This window comes from Triticum aestivum, chromosome 7B (genome assembly GCF_018294505.1).
Source record: "Triticum aestivum cultivar Chinese Spring chromosome 7B, IWGSC CS RefSeq v2.1, whole genome shotgun sequence".
Lineage (NCBI taxonomy): Eukaryota > Viridiplantae > Streptophyta > Magnoliopsida > Poales > Poaceae > Triticum > Triticum aestivum.
The window spans coordinates 499,151,781-499,168,481 of record NC_057813.1 but is presented as its reverse complement, the minus strand read 5'-3'; the positions used below and the strand labels follow the sequence as shown (position 1 = coordinate 499,168,481).

Here is a 16,701-nt window from a genome sequence, read left to right as displayed (position 1 = left end):
TTCAATAATGCCCCGTTGAAGAAGCGCCTGAGTTGGCGCCCACGGAACCCTCAGAGGGAAGCTAACAGGGACGTCCTGTACCTGATGAGCCAGATAAGGTTGTTGGCTCATTCCGGATTGACCATGATTAAGGTCATGGCCATATGCATTATGCGAGGGGTGCAGCCGCTTCAATACAGAGGCCACCCCATGTGGGATTTCAACGGAGAGGATGACACTACCCGGTGCAGTCGCAAGGGGCCAGATTTGGCTGCCACTTTAACGAGAATCTTATCCGCTTTGTACAAGGGGGAAGAGGAAGAATTCCTCCGTATCAACCCGGAAGGCGGATTCTCTATGTACAATCCTCCTAGTTGGGTGAGCGGACACTTTCACTTTCCTATCCGTTTTTGAAATTCCCGTAGTTGAGTACTTAGACTAGTAGTGTTTAAACGCAGGAGTTGCGCCAGGCTGTGAAGGAAATAAACAGCCCTGCTCCACAATCCGAGGACCCAGAACGACCCCTCGATCCGGACTCCCAAGAAGATCCGGACTTATGCGTGGAGTTGATTGATGGAGTATTTCATCAATTGAGCAAGGATAACTCCTTAGTGGCCATCACGGCCGACTATCCCGGACTACTTCCAGCCTCCAAGGTAACTAAGACCGAAGTCCCAGTATTCTCATGTTTTATCTTGCATGCCGTGTACTAACAATGTTTCGCAGGGTAAATCCTTGAGGCGAAAGGCCGAGCCCACGGTGGGCAGCCAACAAGGGCCGCTGAAGCCAGGCGGGCCAAAAAGAAGTGCGGACCGGATCGAGATTCCGGCACAACGGTATGGCATGCGGATTTAACGCCTAGGGTTTATGCCCTTGAGTCTTACTAATGCTCATGATTTTCTTAGAAAGAAGAGAGCCCGCCGGACTATGTCCGCCGGCCAAGGTTTGAGGCCGGGTCCGGAAGCGGAGGCGGACATGGGACGCGCCTCAGGCGCTCCTCCGACAGAGGGCGCCGACGGGCTATCTGCCACCAATTCAGAGGTGGAGAGTGCCCTGAACCACAGGCATCGCCGGACTGTTCTTCGTGACGCGTGTTTTTCCCCGAAGGCGTTGGACGCCTTTAATACAGGAGATGTGTATCTCCGTGCTGCTCAAAATGGTCTAGCCAGAGCCACGGAGCAGTATGTGAAAGACATACAGGTGAGTACAATTGAAGGTTATATATGTCAGTAGCCCCCGAGACTTGAAACAGTGAAGATAGCTGTTTGAAGGATCATGTGCTATGCAGTGTCTTAAAAAGAAGAACACGCAATTGTCCCAGGAGCTCGAAGAGTGCAAGGCTCAGCTCAAGGCCGCATTGTCCACTTCAGAGAATGTCAAGGGGACGCCCGCAGGTAATATATGCTTCGAAAGGTACTTCCGTTTTGAAATGCGGCAGGCGTGCAACCCTGACGATAATAATGCAGATGAGGCCGGAGTAAATCCGGACCAGCAACAACTCCTACACCAACTAAAGGCTGGCGAGAGCGTGCTGACGAGGGTGAGGCAAGAGAAGAACAAGCTTCAAGACGCCAATACCCAGCTAGGCGAGGAACTGAAAGATGTTCGTATTCAGCTGTCTTCTGCTGTAAAGGAGAACCGGTGACTTCGACGCGGCATTTTTAGTAAGTTCTTGAATGAATCTTTGAAAAAAGAATTCGGCGAGGAAGTCGATTGACAGAGCTATGTCTGTAGGTCTGCTGACAGGTCGTCCGGCGGAGGAAATGCCCGGTTCATCGGGAGACCTTCTTCCCGAGCTGTTGCAACTACACGAACGAGTTCGGCAGGCAATTCAAAGCGTCATCCAGGCTATGTGGCCATCCCTCTCCGTGCCCGAAGGCCTTGAGGAGCTTACCAAGAAGCTAGAGGGAGTGCGGCAGCGCTTCTAGTTGTGGAAGATATCGGCTTGCCGTCAAGGTGCCAGGGAGGCCTGGGCCATGGTGAAGACTCGGTACACGAAGGCTGACCCAAACCACATGGCCGAGGTCGGCCCTATAGGTCCGGACGGAAAGGAGATCCCAATCAGCTTAGCATATGGCCAGGTGGAGCTGGCTGCAAAGTATTCCCAACAGGACTGTAAATTAGACCGCCTGTTGGATGGCATTGAAGAAGAATATGCCGAGTCGGGTTGACTCTATAAAAATGACATAAAAATGCCTTCTAGCCGGATTGTAGATCGTTTGTCATTGCAGACCTTTTCGCTTCGACCTTTGGACCCTATAGTCCGGAATGTGTCCGAATACCCTCTTGGTTATGTAAGAACCGGGGCATGCATGGAGACAAGGTGTAGGGGTCATAAGTGCTTTAGCAGACAAGTGCCCAACTAGTTATGTTATATTACATGGTTAGTAAGAAACATCTTCCATAGAGAATAGTTCCGTTAGGGGTTCCTTTCCCTGGGAGGCATGCCCTAAAGTGCATGTCCGAACTGCCGGAAAGAGCAGAAAAGCATCTGGGGGCAAATGAATAAATACGAAAGATCATCTTTTAGTTCACCGACCGAATATTCCCTTAAGAACGCTATCTTTCGGCTTCACCCAGTCTGAGGTACACATCCGGCTGACCCGGCAGTAACAATCACAGAGGTGCTCCCTTTACCACCTAGCCGAACGAACGGGAACGTAGGGGTAAGCACAGGAGCCAGGCAACCCAGCTTGGCCAAAACTTAAGTCATATCGATGCATATAATGGTGTATAAAAGGTTCATGCGGAAGCATCACACATGTTTTGGGCATGAGGCCCATTTTATATAAACTTCTTGGTAGAGAAGCCCCCAGGTATTATGAGCGCAGGTAGCGCGTCGGGTATGTGCGAATATTGCACAGGCAAGCCCCTAAGGGCTTGTCAGAAAAAAGGGTAGGGAGAAGGAACAAAATCCCGGACTGCCAAAAATAAAAATAAAAATAAAAAATAAAACAAAGGGACTAGGGAAGGAAACGAACACGGAGTCCGGCGCTAGGCGTAGAACCTTCGTAGGCGTGCTGCATTCCATGGGTTCGGCTCGAGTCGGTTATCCGATGCGCTTCACAGACGGTACGCTCCGCCGGTCAGTACTTGGACGATGATGAAGGGCCCCTCCCATTTGGGCTTTAATTTATCCTTTTTCTTGTCCGGCAGACGTAGAACTAGTTCGCCAACGTTATAGGTTTTGGCCCGTACTTCTCTGCTTTGGTATCTTCGAGCCTGCTGTTGATAGAATGCAGAACGAGCTTTTGCCACGTCGCGCTCCTCTTCCAATGCGTCCAAGTTGTCCTGCCGATCGAGCTCGGCTTCTCTTTATTCGTACATGCGCACTCGAGGTGAGTCATGGATTATGTCGCATGGCAGTACTGCCTCTGCGCCGTATACCATAAAAATGGTGTGAATCCGGTGGTGCGATTCGGCATGGTCCGCAACCCCCAGAGTACGGAGTCAAGCTCCTCTACCCAGTGCGTGTTAGATTCCTTGAGGGATCGCACTAGTCTGGGTTTGATGCCGCTCATAATGAGACCATTGGCCCGTTCGACTTGACCGTTAGTTTGAGGGTGATAGACTGAAGCATAGTCGAGCTTGATGCCCATGTTTTTGCACCAAAGTTTGACTTCATCGGCCGTGAAGTTTGTGTCGTTGTCGGTTATGATGCTGTGGGGGACGTCGTAACGGTGTACGACCCCGGATATGAAGTATATCACTGGTCCGGATTCGGCCGTCTTTACAGGCTTGGCTTCTATCCATTTGGTGAATTTGTCCACCATGACCAGTAGATATTTTTGCTTGTGGGTTCCTCCTTTAAGGGGTCCGACCATGTCAAGCCCCCAGACCGTGAAAGGCCAGGTAATGGGTATAGTTTGTAGGGCGGTAGGCGGGATGTGGCTTTGGTTGGCGAATAACTGGCAACCAACACATCGTTGCACTAAGTCCTGAGTGTCTGCCCGGGCCGTTGGCCAATAAAATCCGGTACGGAAGGCCTTGCTTACAAGGGCCCGGGCAGCGGCGTGGTGCCCGCCGAGTCCGGCATGAATTTCAGCGAAAAGGTCTCGCCCTTCCTCTTCGGAGATACACCTTTGAAGGACTCCGGTTGTGCTTTTCTTGTAAAGCTCTCCCTCGTGGACTTTGTAGGCTTTAGATCGCCGCACTATGCAGCGTGCCTCGTTTTGGTCTTCGGGAAGTTCCTGCCTAGTTAGGTAGGCTAGGAATGGTTCTGTCCAAGGGGCAATGACTGCCATTATTGCGTGGGCTGACGGCGTTGTTTCGTTGGCGGAGCCCCCAACTGTGTCAGAATATTTGGTGAGGGGCAGTGTAGTTGTGTCCGGGCTATTGTTTCCGGATTCTCCTTCCCATGATACAGATGGCTTGAACAGCCTTTCTAGGAAGATGTTGGGAGGGACGGCCTTGCGCTTGGCGCCAATGCGTGCCAGCACGTCTGCTGCTTGGTTATTTTCCCGGGCTATGTGATGAAATTCGAGCCCCTCAAACCGAGCTGACATCTTTAAGATGGTGTTGCGGTAAGCTGCCATTTTCGGATCCTTGGCGTCGAAGTCTCCATTTATTTGGGATATTGCGAGATTTGAATCCCCGCGGACCTCTAGGCGCTGAATGCCCATGGAGACTGCCATCCGGAGGCCATGTAAAAGGGCCTCGTATTCGGCTGCGTTGTTGGAATCCGTGTACATTATCTGAAGTACGTATTGGACTGTGTCTCCGGTTGGGGACGTCAGAACGACGCCAGCCCCCAGGCCAGCCAACATTTTGGAGCCGTCGAAGTGCATGATCCAGTTGGAGTATGCGCCATACTCTTTAGGGAGTTCGGCTTCAGTCCATTCGGCGATGAAGTCGGCCAAAACTTGCGACTTAATAGCTCGCCTTGGCTTGTAGGTTATGTCGAACGGGAGGAGCTCGATGGCCCATTTGGCAATCCGGCCCGTTGCGTCGCGGTTGTTTATAATATCATTAAGGGGTACTTCGGATGCCACCGTTATGGAGCACTCTTGAAAGTAGTGTCGCAGCTTCCGAGATGCCATGAACACCGCGTATGCTATCTTTTGATAATGCGGGTACCGTGACTTGCATGGAGTTAGTACAGTGGACACGTAGTACACTGGTTTTTGGAGGGGGGGCTTGTGTCCGTCCGCTTCTCGTTCGACGACGAGCACCGCGCTTACAACTTGATGGGTTGCCGCGATATATAATAGCATTGGTTCGCCCGTGTTGGGCGTGGCCAGGACCGGATTTGTTGCCAGTATGGCTTTTATTTCTTCGAGTCCGGCCGTGGCGGCATCCGTCCACTCGAAGTGGTCGGTGCGCCGCAGGAGGCGATAGAGGGGTAATGCCTTTTCTCCTAAGCAGGAGATAAAGCGGCTTAGAGCCGCCACACATCCTGTCAGTTTTTGTATTTGTTTGAGGTACTTTGGGGTATCCAATTGTGACAGAGCTCGGATCTTGGCTGGGTTTGCTTCAATTCCTCTACCGGATACGATGAAGCCCAAGAGCTTTCCGGCTGGTACTCCGAAAACGCATTTTTCCGGGTTGAGCTTAATGTCGTATGTTCGGAGATTGTCGAATGTGAGCCTCAAGTCGTCTACTAGAGTATCGACGTGTTTTGTTTTGACGACCACGCCATCTACATATGCTTCAACTGTTTTGGCGAACTGGTTGGCCAGACATGTCTGAATCATGCGCTGATATGTTGCGCCGGCGTTTTTGAGCCCGAAGGCATCGTGTTGAAGCATAATGGGCCGTATAGGGTGATGAATGCCATTGCGGCTTGGTCTGACTCTGCCATCTTGATTTGATGGTAGCCATAGTATGCATCGAGGAGACACAATGAGTCGTGTCCTGCGGTGGCGTCGATGATTTGATCAATTCGGGGGAGTGGGAAAGGGTCCTTTGGACAGGCCTTGGTTAGGTCTTTGAAATCGACACATAGGCGCCAAGATTTGTCCTTCTTTGGTACCATCACCAGGTTTGCTAGCCAGTCCAGATGTTTTATGTCTCTGATGAATCCAGCTTCCAGCAGTTTTGCTAGCTCTTCTCCCATGGCTTGTCTCTTGGGTTCGAAAAAACGCCGTAGGGTCTGCTTGACGGGTTTAAACCCTTTTAGGATGTTCAGGCTGTGCTCGGCCAGCCTGCGTGGGATTCCTAGCATATCCGAGGGGTACCAGGCAAAAATGTCCCAATTTTCTCGCAGGAAGTCTCTGAGTGCAGTGTCTACATCGGGTTTTAATTGTGCCCCGATGGAGGCCATTTTTGTAGGGTCCGTTGGATGGACTTGGAATTTGATTATTTCATCCGCTGGTTTAAAAGAGGTGGACTTGGATCTCTTGTCTAGTATCACATCGTCCCTGTCCACCGTAGAGCGCAACACCGTTAATTCCTCGGCCGCTAGGGCCTCAGATAATGCCTCCAGGGCCAGTGCGGCTGTCTTGTTTTCAGCGCGGAGCGCTATGTCCGGATCACTTGCGAGAGTGATGATTCCGTTGGGTCCGGGCATTTTGAGCTTCATGTACCCGTAATGGGGTATGGCTTGGAAAATTGTAAATGCTTCTTGCCCTAGCAGAGCGTGGTATCCGCTGCTGAACGGGGCCACTTGAAACGTGACCTCCTCGGATCTGTAATTGTCCGGCGTGCCAAACACCACATCCAGTGTGATTTTTCCTGAACAGCACGCTTCCCGGCTTGGGATTATTCCCCTGAAAGTTGTGTTGCTTCGCTCAATGCGGCTTCAGTCAATTTCCATTTTTCGCAGGGTTTCCTCGTAGATGAGGTTGAGTCCGCTGCCGCCATCCATGAGTACCTTTGTAAGTCGGAAGCCGTCCACTATCGGACAGAGGACCAATGCGGCTGGTGCTCGGGCTGTCCGGAATTTAGGTTCGTCACTGGCATTAAAGGTGATAGCCGTGTCACTCCATGGGTTTATTGTTGCTACTTGGTAGACTTCGGCAAGGTTGCGGAGCATTCGCTTCCTTGCATTGTTTGATGTGAAGGTCTCGAAGACTGTCCACACCGTACTGGGGAGGTATTCTTTGGGTGCTGGAGTTAAAAGCTCCTCGCCACTTCTGGCCACCTGCCGTAGTATCCAACATGCTCTGAGGCTGTGCGTTGGTGTGGCTTTCCCTGAATTATGAATTTTACAGGGTCCATTGAGCCATCCTTCCAGTACGGTCCTGTACCCTGTAGAGGTTTTTTGTTTTTTGATGTTTGGCTCAGATGCCTGGCGATAATGCGTCCTTTTGTTTCAGACTCGTGTTATATTCGGGGCCGGATTGTCCCAGAATTTATCTTCAGTGTTCCGAACGCTTTCAGTCGCACAGTACTTTCGTACTATGGATGTCAAGTCGGCGAATCGCGTAATTTCGCGGCGACTTATGGCGTTGAGGATTCCGATGTCCGTGCAGTTGTTACAGAAGAGTGAAATTGCTTCTTTCTCACGGCAGTCCTTTATCCTGTTCATAACCAGGAGGAATCTGGCCCAGTAGTGGTGTACTGTTTCTCCGGACTCTTGCCGTATTAGGGATAAATCCCCTATAGTTGGGTGGGCGGGTGGAATTAAATCCGGAACCCTGCCCGATGTAAGATTCAGGGGCCGAGCGGTTTCCGAATTTGGAAGCTTGCTTTCTTGGATATTATTCAATGAATCGAGCCTGCTGCCTGACTTTAGGTTCAGGGTTTGGGCGACATCCTCCCCTCCGCAGGTATCCGGCTTGGAGGGATCGGGAATCCGGACGCATCTGGTCCTTAGGGCGGGCGAAGACTCGCCGCATTGTTCTTCCACCACTTCGACGTGATGGGTGATCTGGGGAGAGTTAATCTCTCTCTGATCGGGTTTAAGCCCAATCTGGTCGTAATCAGTAGCGACTCCCAGGGCCGCGATGCGATCCAAGAGCTCGTTCAGGGAGAAGAGATCCATCGGATCTAACTGCTCGGCAAGCTCCGAGCTGATGTGAAGGTTGCTTTCGATGGCCCGAGAGGTCATCGTCGGCGCGACGGCCGGACAGGCGGTCATCAAAAACCTGCCTAGCCGGAGTTTGGCCGACAGCCAAAGCTCCTTTAGCAACGACGCCGTCTTTAAAGACGGGATGCGGCATCCTTCCTGATGGTGGCGACACAGCGGAACTCTCAATGAAAGCACCAATGCCGGTGTCAAAACCGGCGGATCTCGGGTAGGGGGTCCCGAACTGTGCGTCTAGGCGGATGGTAACAGGAGGCAAGGGACACGATGTTTTTACCCAGGTTCGGGCCCTCTCGATGGAGGTAAAACCCTACTCCTGCTTGATTAATATTGATGATATGGGTAGTACAAGAGTAGATCTACCACGAGATCGGAGTGGCTAAACCCTAGAAGCTAGCCTATGGTATGATTGTTGTTCGTCCTACGGACTAAAACTCTCCGGTTTATATAGACACCGAAGAGGGCTAGGGTTACACAGAGTCGGTTACAATGGGAGGAGATCTTCATATCGTATCGCCAAGCTTGCCTTCCACGCCAAGGAAAGTCCCATCCGGACACGGGACGGAGTCTTCAATCTTGTATCTTCATAGTCCGGGAGTCCGGCCAAAGGTCTTAGTCCGGCCATCCGGACACCTCCTAATTCAGGACTCCCTCAGCTGGCGTTACCTGTAACGCCCCTACTTTATGTACACTAAGCCCCTTGTAATGGAGGATGGCTGGGGTCTGGCGCACTCTATATAAGCCACCCCCTCCTCTGGGACAAGGGTTCGCACCCCCTATAATAGCACACACATAATCCAATCGACCGCCTCCGGGCACCGAGACGTAGGGCTGTTACTTCCTCCAAGAAAGGCCTGAACTCGTAAACTTCGTGTGTATATCTTCACCGTAGCTGAGATCTTGCCTCTCCATACCTATCCTCTTTCTACTGTCAGTCTTAGAACCACGACAACCGCCGCCGCCTTCATTCGTTACCGGGACACCAGATCCCCACTGCGCGGATAAAAACACCAAGTCTGTGTGCTACCATCTCCAGGGGATCACCACGGGAGGTCGCCGTGGGAGGAAGGGATGGATGAATCGGGCGTGAGAAAAGTGGGTGGTGGATGAGATTAGAGGAAGTGGGGAGTGGGGGAAGTGGGTGTGGGCGTGGGGAAAATGGGTCATTCGGATGAATTCGATCTGGATTCGAACGAGACAACAGTGATCACGTGGCGAGTTGCGTGCATTCACATTCGTGCCCTCGATCCAATGACAACCAGGGCGTTCGGGACAAGATGTCAAAAATCTGATCGTTCGGCTGTTATCTTTTTCGTTTCCTTTTTATCCTTGGACACCACCTGAAGAAATAGACACTATACTAATTGGCAGAGGACTGTATATAATATCAATACAATATCTCTATCTGCAGTACTGTCTTCCGTTTGCCTATCCTTCCTTTCTGAAAAAATAAAGTGCTGGGAAAAAGTCGTGAGACCCATGAAGCCGCACAGTGACCCCACAGAGCGGCTTAGCCACCCAATTAGCTGTTAGTCAGCTGCTACCCAGTTATTCCCTGGTCACCACCGCCCGGGCGTATTGTGCACACACCTCTCCCGGAGAAGCTTTGCTTTAAGGACCGACTTGTCCTAATCTTAATCCATGCCGCTTGCTCTTTTATAAGTGGCGCTGCGCTTTGGCTAGCAAGAAACGGTGGCCACTGCTTTTGCAACCACTCTTCTGATTGGTTCCATTAATCTGGTCAAATTCGCTCAACCAATAGTAGTAGCTGTACTACAATTTAATTAGCGTTGATCCTGCTAGTGCTAGGGATTATTCGGAATCGCCTGATTTTCTAAAATGGGGATGGAACGGCTTTTGCAATTTCGATCTTACTAGTACTAGCAATCTAGGATGCCAAAAACAGAGGAATCTCTCTGTTTTGAAGGGAATTACTACTGAGGATCTAGTTCCCAGCTGTTCAATCCGTTTGCACATTGATTAGAATGAGAACATTATTGTATTCGCGGTACGGTACAAAGATGAAATGTAAAAATATGATCGCAGGGCCATCTTGTTGAGAGCAACCGGCGGCAGCTACCTGAGTTTTCCCCATGCTGAGCATCGCTGTCGCCAGCCATCAGGAACTCAGAAATTGCACAAACGGCAGCCACAGAAAAGAACAAAGATGATGATAATACACAAGAAAAGGAGGCTGCTTGCTCACGCCGAAGGCTCTTTTCGACACCAACGGAAAAAGGGCGAAGAAAACAAACAGAAAAGGAAAAGGGTGCGAAATAGCAGAGTACTCCAAGTCTCCAACTAACAACCACGGCGCCGTCCGGCCGCCGCCACCACGCCAGGTTGCGCGGTCCCACCACGAACTGCCGGGAGCGCTCTTCTGGTCTCATCTCTTCTAGTCGCGCCGCCGCGAGCCAGGCGCCGCCGCGGTCTCCTCGGCGACGGAGGCGAGCTTCTGGAGGTTGAGCTTGACGACGGTGTCGGTGAACATCCTGGTGTCCTCCTCGGTGTTGCCGTCGGGCACGTCGACGACGTAGGACTCGACGACGACGCAGTAGGGGCCCGGCTGGAACTCGGTGACGGAGGTGACGGAGCGGTAGTTGCGGAGGCGGTGCTCCCCGCCGACGACGCTGAAGCTGAGGATGTGGCGGTCGTCGTCCAGGATCTCGAGGCGCTCGGTGCTGGTGGACGCCGGGAGGCCGGACACGACGGTGACCTCGCGGACGCTGCCGACGCTGGCCCCGTCGCCGGCCGCGAGCGCGCAGGTGCGCACGAAGTGCTTGTACCGCTGCGGGTTGCCGAAGCTGCGCACGATGGGCCACACCGCGCGCACCGGCGCCGCCACGCGCTGCGCCACCAGCGACGTGCAGGTGGCCCCCGGCACCCGCCCCGGGAAGGTGTGGTGCGCCCGCACCGTCCCCTCCAGCGCCGCCCGCTCCGCCTCCGTCACCCCCTCCTGCAGCGCCCGCTCCATGTGCGCCTCCATCATCGCACGCACACACAAACGCACTGTCTCCCAAAATCCAGCTAGCTAGCACAGTAGTATCTCTCTCTGTGTCTGTGTGCTCCTTGATGGGGTTGGGGTTGGGATGGTGGATGGCTGGGATGGTTATATACTAGCGCGGGGGGAGGGCGAGGGTGAGGGGAGCGACCGATCGACATCCATGCACGGGGTGAGGCCGAGGGAGAGCTAGCTAGCAAGGCGCGTGTTACGAGGAAACCGACAAGCAGCAACTTTTTCACTCGACGATTGTTGTGGTACAGATGGTGAATTGGTGCCAGCGTGCGTGCGTGGGTTTGCGTTTGGGAAACAGCGTCCACACACTCATGGTTTCTCTTCTCGTTGGGTTGTGTCAGTGGGCGAGTAGGTTGTAAGGTGCGTTTGGTTTTAGCATAGGCTTATCTCGCTAAGTATTTGACTAGGGAGATAATACACCAAATCACGTGTATTATATCTAACGGATTAGAATAACTGGGCCTTTTGAAGCCCAAGGGTATTTTTGACCTAAATTTTTTTATACCTTTAATCGGCCCAATTAAGTCCAGGGGTATTCTCGTCCAAATTTTTTCAATTAAATTAATTGCATTAATAAAACACTTCATTATAGAGGTCCAATCATCGCGCGTACTCTTTTGAAATTTGGTTCGAGCGGTTCGTCCTCTCTCCTCCTCTCGAGCCCTAACCTCGGCGCCCTCGATCGCCGCCGATCGCAATCACCGTGTCGGTCCTTCCTCCTGCTCCTACTCCCCCCTCCCCCTCCATCGGAAGTCACCCCACTCGGGTCGCGGCGCCAGATCTTCCGACGAGCCTCCCCTCCTTCCCCGAGCGGACGCCACCTTCCCCGACCCGAGAGGCCACATCATCCTCATCGACGTGCATCAACTTTTTCACGCCGGGTCTTCGCTGTAAGTGCCTAGCCATCTCAAATCTTTGCTGGTCCCTTATGCTTATTGTACCAATAGGGGTCGGATTTGATTAGGGTTTAGGATATGTCATGTGAGGTTTACGGTTTATGGTTTCAGAAAGTTGTGACGAGATTTCTATTGAAAGGGAGTGTAAGTTGGATTTAGCTAGGGCATGTTGATGTAGTTAGTTAGGGTTTATGGTTTCAGAAAGTTGTGAAAAGATTTTTTTTCAAAGGAAGTGTAAGTCGGATTTAGCTAGGACATATTAAAGCACTTAGTTAGGGTTATGTGCCATAAGAATTTGTCAGCAGATTTGGATTCAAAGAAAGTTATTTTGGATTTAGTTAGGAGATGCTTTTGAATTGAGTTTCCAGATATTTTGGATTTAGTTAGGAGATAATTATTTTTGTATAGAGTTTGGAGATATTTTCGACTTAGTGACGAGATAATTTGGATTTAGTTAGGTGATAATTTTGGATTCAGTTAGGACACAATTTTGAATGGAGTTTGCAGATAATTGATCTATCAGGGTGGATCTATCAGGGGACTTGAAAGATTCGTGCACTTTGGATTTAGTTAGGAGATCATCAGTTACAACAAGTACAATCAATTAAATATTTCTAGATTTAGTCAGGGAATATTTTATACTTACTTACAGCTTTTGAAGGACTGAGTTTGGTACATGAATCCGATATGAAAAATTAAATTGATTATTTAAGCAGAGTATTGCATAATTATTATGTATGCTATCCATCTGTAACATTGACTATCTGTTTTCGTTGGCAGCATAACGACATGGATGATAAAGGCAACGATGGCAAAAACTTGGGGAATACAGGCAAGGATGACAAGGACATGGGTGATAGACGAAACGAAGGCAAAGGAATGGATGGTACGTGCACGGATGATAACGATAATGAGGATGCAGGCAAAGATGGCATAGACCTGGATGATGTACACATGCAAGGTAAAGGAATTGACATTAAAGGCATGGCTGGTTCAGATCTGAATGAGTGTATGGAATACATAGAGATTGTGAAGAAGACTTTCAGGACTGAGGAAGAAGCCTACATGTTCTACGTAGGCTATGCGAGAAAAAAAGGGTTTGGTGTTAGAAAGGATGATCTAAAGTATAGGGGTCCGGGTCCGAAACAAAATGCATACAGAAGGACATACAAGTGCTGCAAACAAGGCTGGCGGGCCCTTAAGCACTTTAACAGAGCTGATAGAAAAAGAACACCGAGGGGTCTTTCTCGGTGTGGGTGTCCCGCTCTTTTTCAGGTTGAGCTACAAGATAGTAGTGGCCTCTGGTTCGTCAAGAATTTTGTGGACAAGCATAACCATCTGTTTGTCCCTGCTGACCTGACTCCCTACTTATCAGCTCATCGTAGAATGACTGACGCACAAAAGGCCGATGTCATCGAGTATGCTGCTGGTGGACTTCAAACACATCAGATTATGAATGTAATGGAGAAGAATGCCGGAGGTCCCGACAAGCTTGGATTTATAGATCGAGACCTATACAACCATGTTTCAATCCAGAAGAAGCGGAAGATAGAAGGCAGTGACGCTAGATATTTGCTTACCTATATGATTGCACAGAAAAAGCAGACCCGAAATTCTTTTTCAAATACACAAAAGACAAAGAAGGCCATTTGAGGAACATATTCTGGGCTGATTCACAATCCCGGATTGACTATGTTGCCTTTGGTGGTGTCGTGGTGTTCGACAGTACATACCGGTCTAACAAGTATAGGCTTCCGTTTGCTCCATTTGTTGGTCTGAACCATCACCGCAGCACAGTTTTGTTTGGGGTCGGTCTAGTGTCAGACGAGACAGTTGCATCATACCAGTGGCTTCTTCATGTATTTTTGGAGGCAATGTCCCAGAGGGCACCCATTTCAGCAATCACTGATGGGGACGGTTCAATGGCTAAAGCAATAGCTACTGTCTGGACTGGAACAGATCATCGTTTGTGCACATGGCATATCGAGGAGAATATGGTGATGCATCTCTGCAAGAAAAAGCTTGAGGAATTTAGGGAATTCATTTACCGTCGTTGGGATGTTGATGAGTTTGAGAAAAGATGGGAGGCTTATAAGGTTCGGTTCAAAATAAAACCAACGGGAAAGAGGTCGTCATGGGTTAACAGGATGTACGAGCTGCGACACAAATGGGCTGCTGCGTACACAAAGGGTAGATATTTCCTAGGCATGATGAGTAATCAGAGGAGTGAGTCTCTCAACTCAAGGCTTCATGTGCACCTGAATAGGAAGATGCAGCTTGTTGATTTGTTGCAGCATGTTGAGCACTGTGTATCCATAATGCGTAAGAATGAAGCATCATTAGACGTAGTAGCAACAGATACGATACCCTTCACTAAGCTGAATGCACACCCTGTGGAGATTGCTGCCTCTTATATTTATACAACTGTGATGTTTCCAAAGGTAAAGCGTCGGATTGTCGAAGGGACAAATTGGCAGGTCACGGACCGTGTAGCATGTGAGGGTTTGGTCATGTTTGGAGTTTTGCACAAAGGCCCATATGATAAAGTCCCATATGGCAGGGATGCTACAGAATTGCAAGGTAAGGAAGGTAAGGATGATGAGGACTTGCATGTAAAAAATTGGATGCTGAGGATCCCAATGACTTGCAAGGTAAGGATGCTGAGGACTTGCATGCAAAAAACTTGGATGCTGAGGATCCCAATGACTTGGAAGGTAAGGATGCTGAGGACTTGCATGCAAAAAGCTTGGATGCTGAGGATCCCAATGACTTGGAAGACAAGGATGGTGTGGACTTGCATGCCAAAAACCTGTATGCTAAGGATCCCAATGACTTGGAAGGTAAGGACAATGAGGAGTTGGATGCAAAAAAGTTGGATGCACAAGGCGTGGATGCTAAGCATGTGGATTTTATATATCATGTGACTTGTCTGTTTACAGGAGCAAGACTGGATGATGCAGCTTGTAAATGTAAAAAGTTGGAAAGTCAGGATTACCCATGCGCACATATATTCTGCATTCTGGATCATCTTGGTGTACTCACATTTCAAAAAAAACCAAGAAAAGATGGACAATGCATGCCAAGCCAGCATTCCCTTCTTCGAGGACTGCGAATACTCATGTATGGTCTGATCACATGAATTAGTCATAGGCAACTTCTCATCCCATTGGGCTTGCAGGTACGTGGGATGGAAGCACATCTGAGAGCAGCGAGGCGAGTCAATGGGATAGAAAGCAATGCATGGGAAGACATTAACGTGACGCAATGGCCAGTACGGAACATTAAAGTGGCAAAATCCGATGAAACGTCAGTCAAAAATATTAGCTATTGTTTTTGTTTTAGATTGCTAATATCTGAAATGCTGATCTAACAACATAAAATGTTGCAGTTCATGTTGTGCACTGTACATGCTGAAGAACATCGAATTATTTATGGGACTAAAACTGAGCAAGCAATATGACGAAGTACGTAGAGTAACACCTAAAATTTTATCATTTTCTGAAGGTAAAGGAACGATACTAACATATCCTTGCATGCAGGCGTACATCGAGAAATTCAGAAAAGAGCTACCTGTTGTGCTTGCCGATTCACCCTACAACAAAATGAAGTACATGAATATGTTCAAGCAGTACCATGCTAGGCTATCGGATGCAGCTGCAGTTGAAGGCGACGAAGATGCAAGCAGTTAGTCCAGCAGTGTGGAGTGTTCACTTGGCCATGAAGCGATAGAGTAGGGTGTGGTTGGGTTTTAGTCCCGAAGAAGGTTTCCTAGCCGTGTTCTTAGTCCATTGCACATGAGTCAAGTTGTAAAACTTCAATAATATTGGTTACTATATTTTGCTTGAAATAAATTTGGTCTCTACGGGATCTCGTAGAAATCTATATTTGCTTTTTAGTACCATATGACAGTAATGGTGCCTGGGGCAACCCTAGAAGAATAGTGGATTATGATATGTCTATTTTCATACGAGAGAAAAAGCAATCCCAGCTATGTCTCGTAGGCAGGTCGCAAAGCCAAAAAAATAGAGCATAGGATAACAAGAGTAAAGCACGTACCATAGGGGGCCTCTGCACGTGCTGCAATGCTGAATTGAAGCGGTCACCTTCAGGAGCACAGTGGTCTGGCCATGGTACATCCATCCTGCCTCACGGAATCACATAGCATGTTCTGTCATAGCCCTGCAAAACAAAGGAGAAATTACTACTTGTACTAACCTTGTCAAGTGTGTGCATGTAACAAATGTTGGACATAACTAAACACGGAAGAATGAAATGCAACATATGGAAGAATCAAATACTCATCCCTTTCTCTCTGCTTTTTGCGAGGACCATTACTCTCCCTTTAACAAGGCTAAAACATCATAATAAGAATTAACAACAATCTTGAAAAGGTGGATATCCCATGTGAATCTAATTTTTCATATAAAGCACATGCCAAGTCTGTTGATCCCATTCCAGCAACTGCACAAGAAGAAGCGAGCATCATAAATATTAAGCAACACAAGCTATGAATTGTTTATAGTACATTCCAAAATTAATAGCTTATCATCTCTATTGATCTCCAAATCTCACCTATCAGCCAAATTGAAAGAATACATGTTGAATGCAACGATTGAACGTTCGTAGATCATGCAGTCGGGGCTGGACGAATGGGGCTGGCCGTCGAGGCCGGCGGCCGGCTTCATCTAGTCCCGCAGAACATGATCCATACCCAACCACCTTGCCATCGGACGAGATGCATGACCAGATCAAAACTGCAGCCATGGTTGAGAAATGATATGTAGAGGACGCAAACAACCAATTGGGGTGTGGGAAAGAGGTTGCCTATAACATTGTGGCTATAG

General features: G+C 49.3%; 1 protein-coding gene across 1 annotated transcript; it reads right to left on the bottom strand.

Annotated features, from left to right (window-relative positions):
• Nucleotides 1-10,103: 10,103 nt before the first annotated feature.
• LOC123159010 (abscisic acid receptor PYL9-like) lies at nucleotides 10,104-11,052 on the bottom strand. Its single transcript, XM_044576815.1, has one exon. It carries the CDS (start codon nucleotides 10,932-10,934, stop codon nucleotides 10,341-10,343), a length of 594 nt encoding a protein of 197 aa, XP_044432750.1. The 5' UTR covers nucleotides 10,935-11,052; the 3' UTR covers nucleotides 10,104-10,340.
• Nucleotides 11,053-16,701: the final 5,649 nt, after the last annotated feature.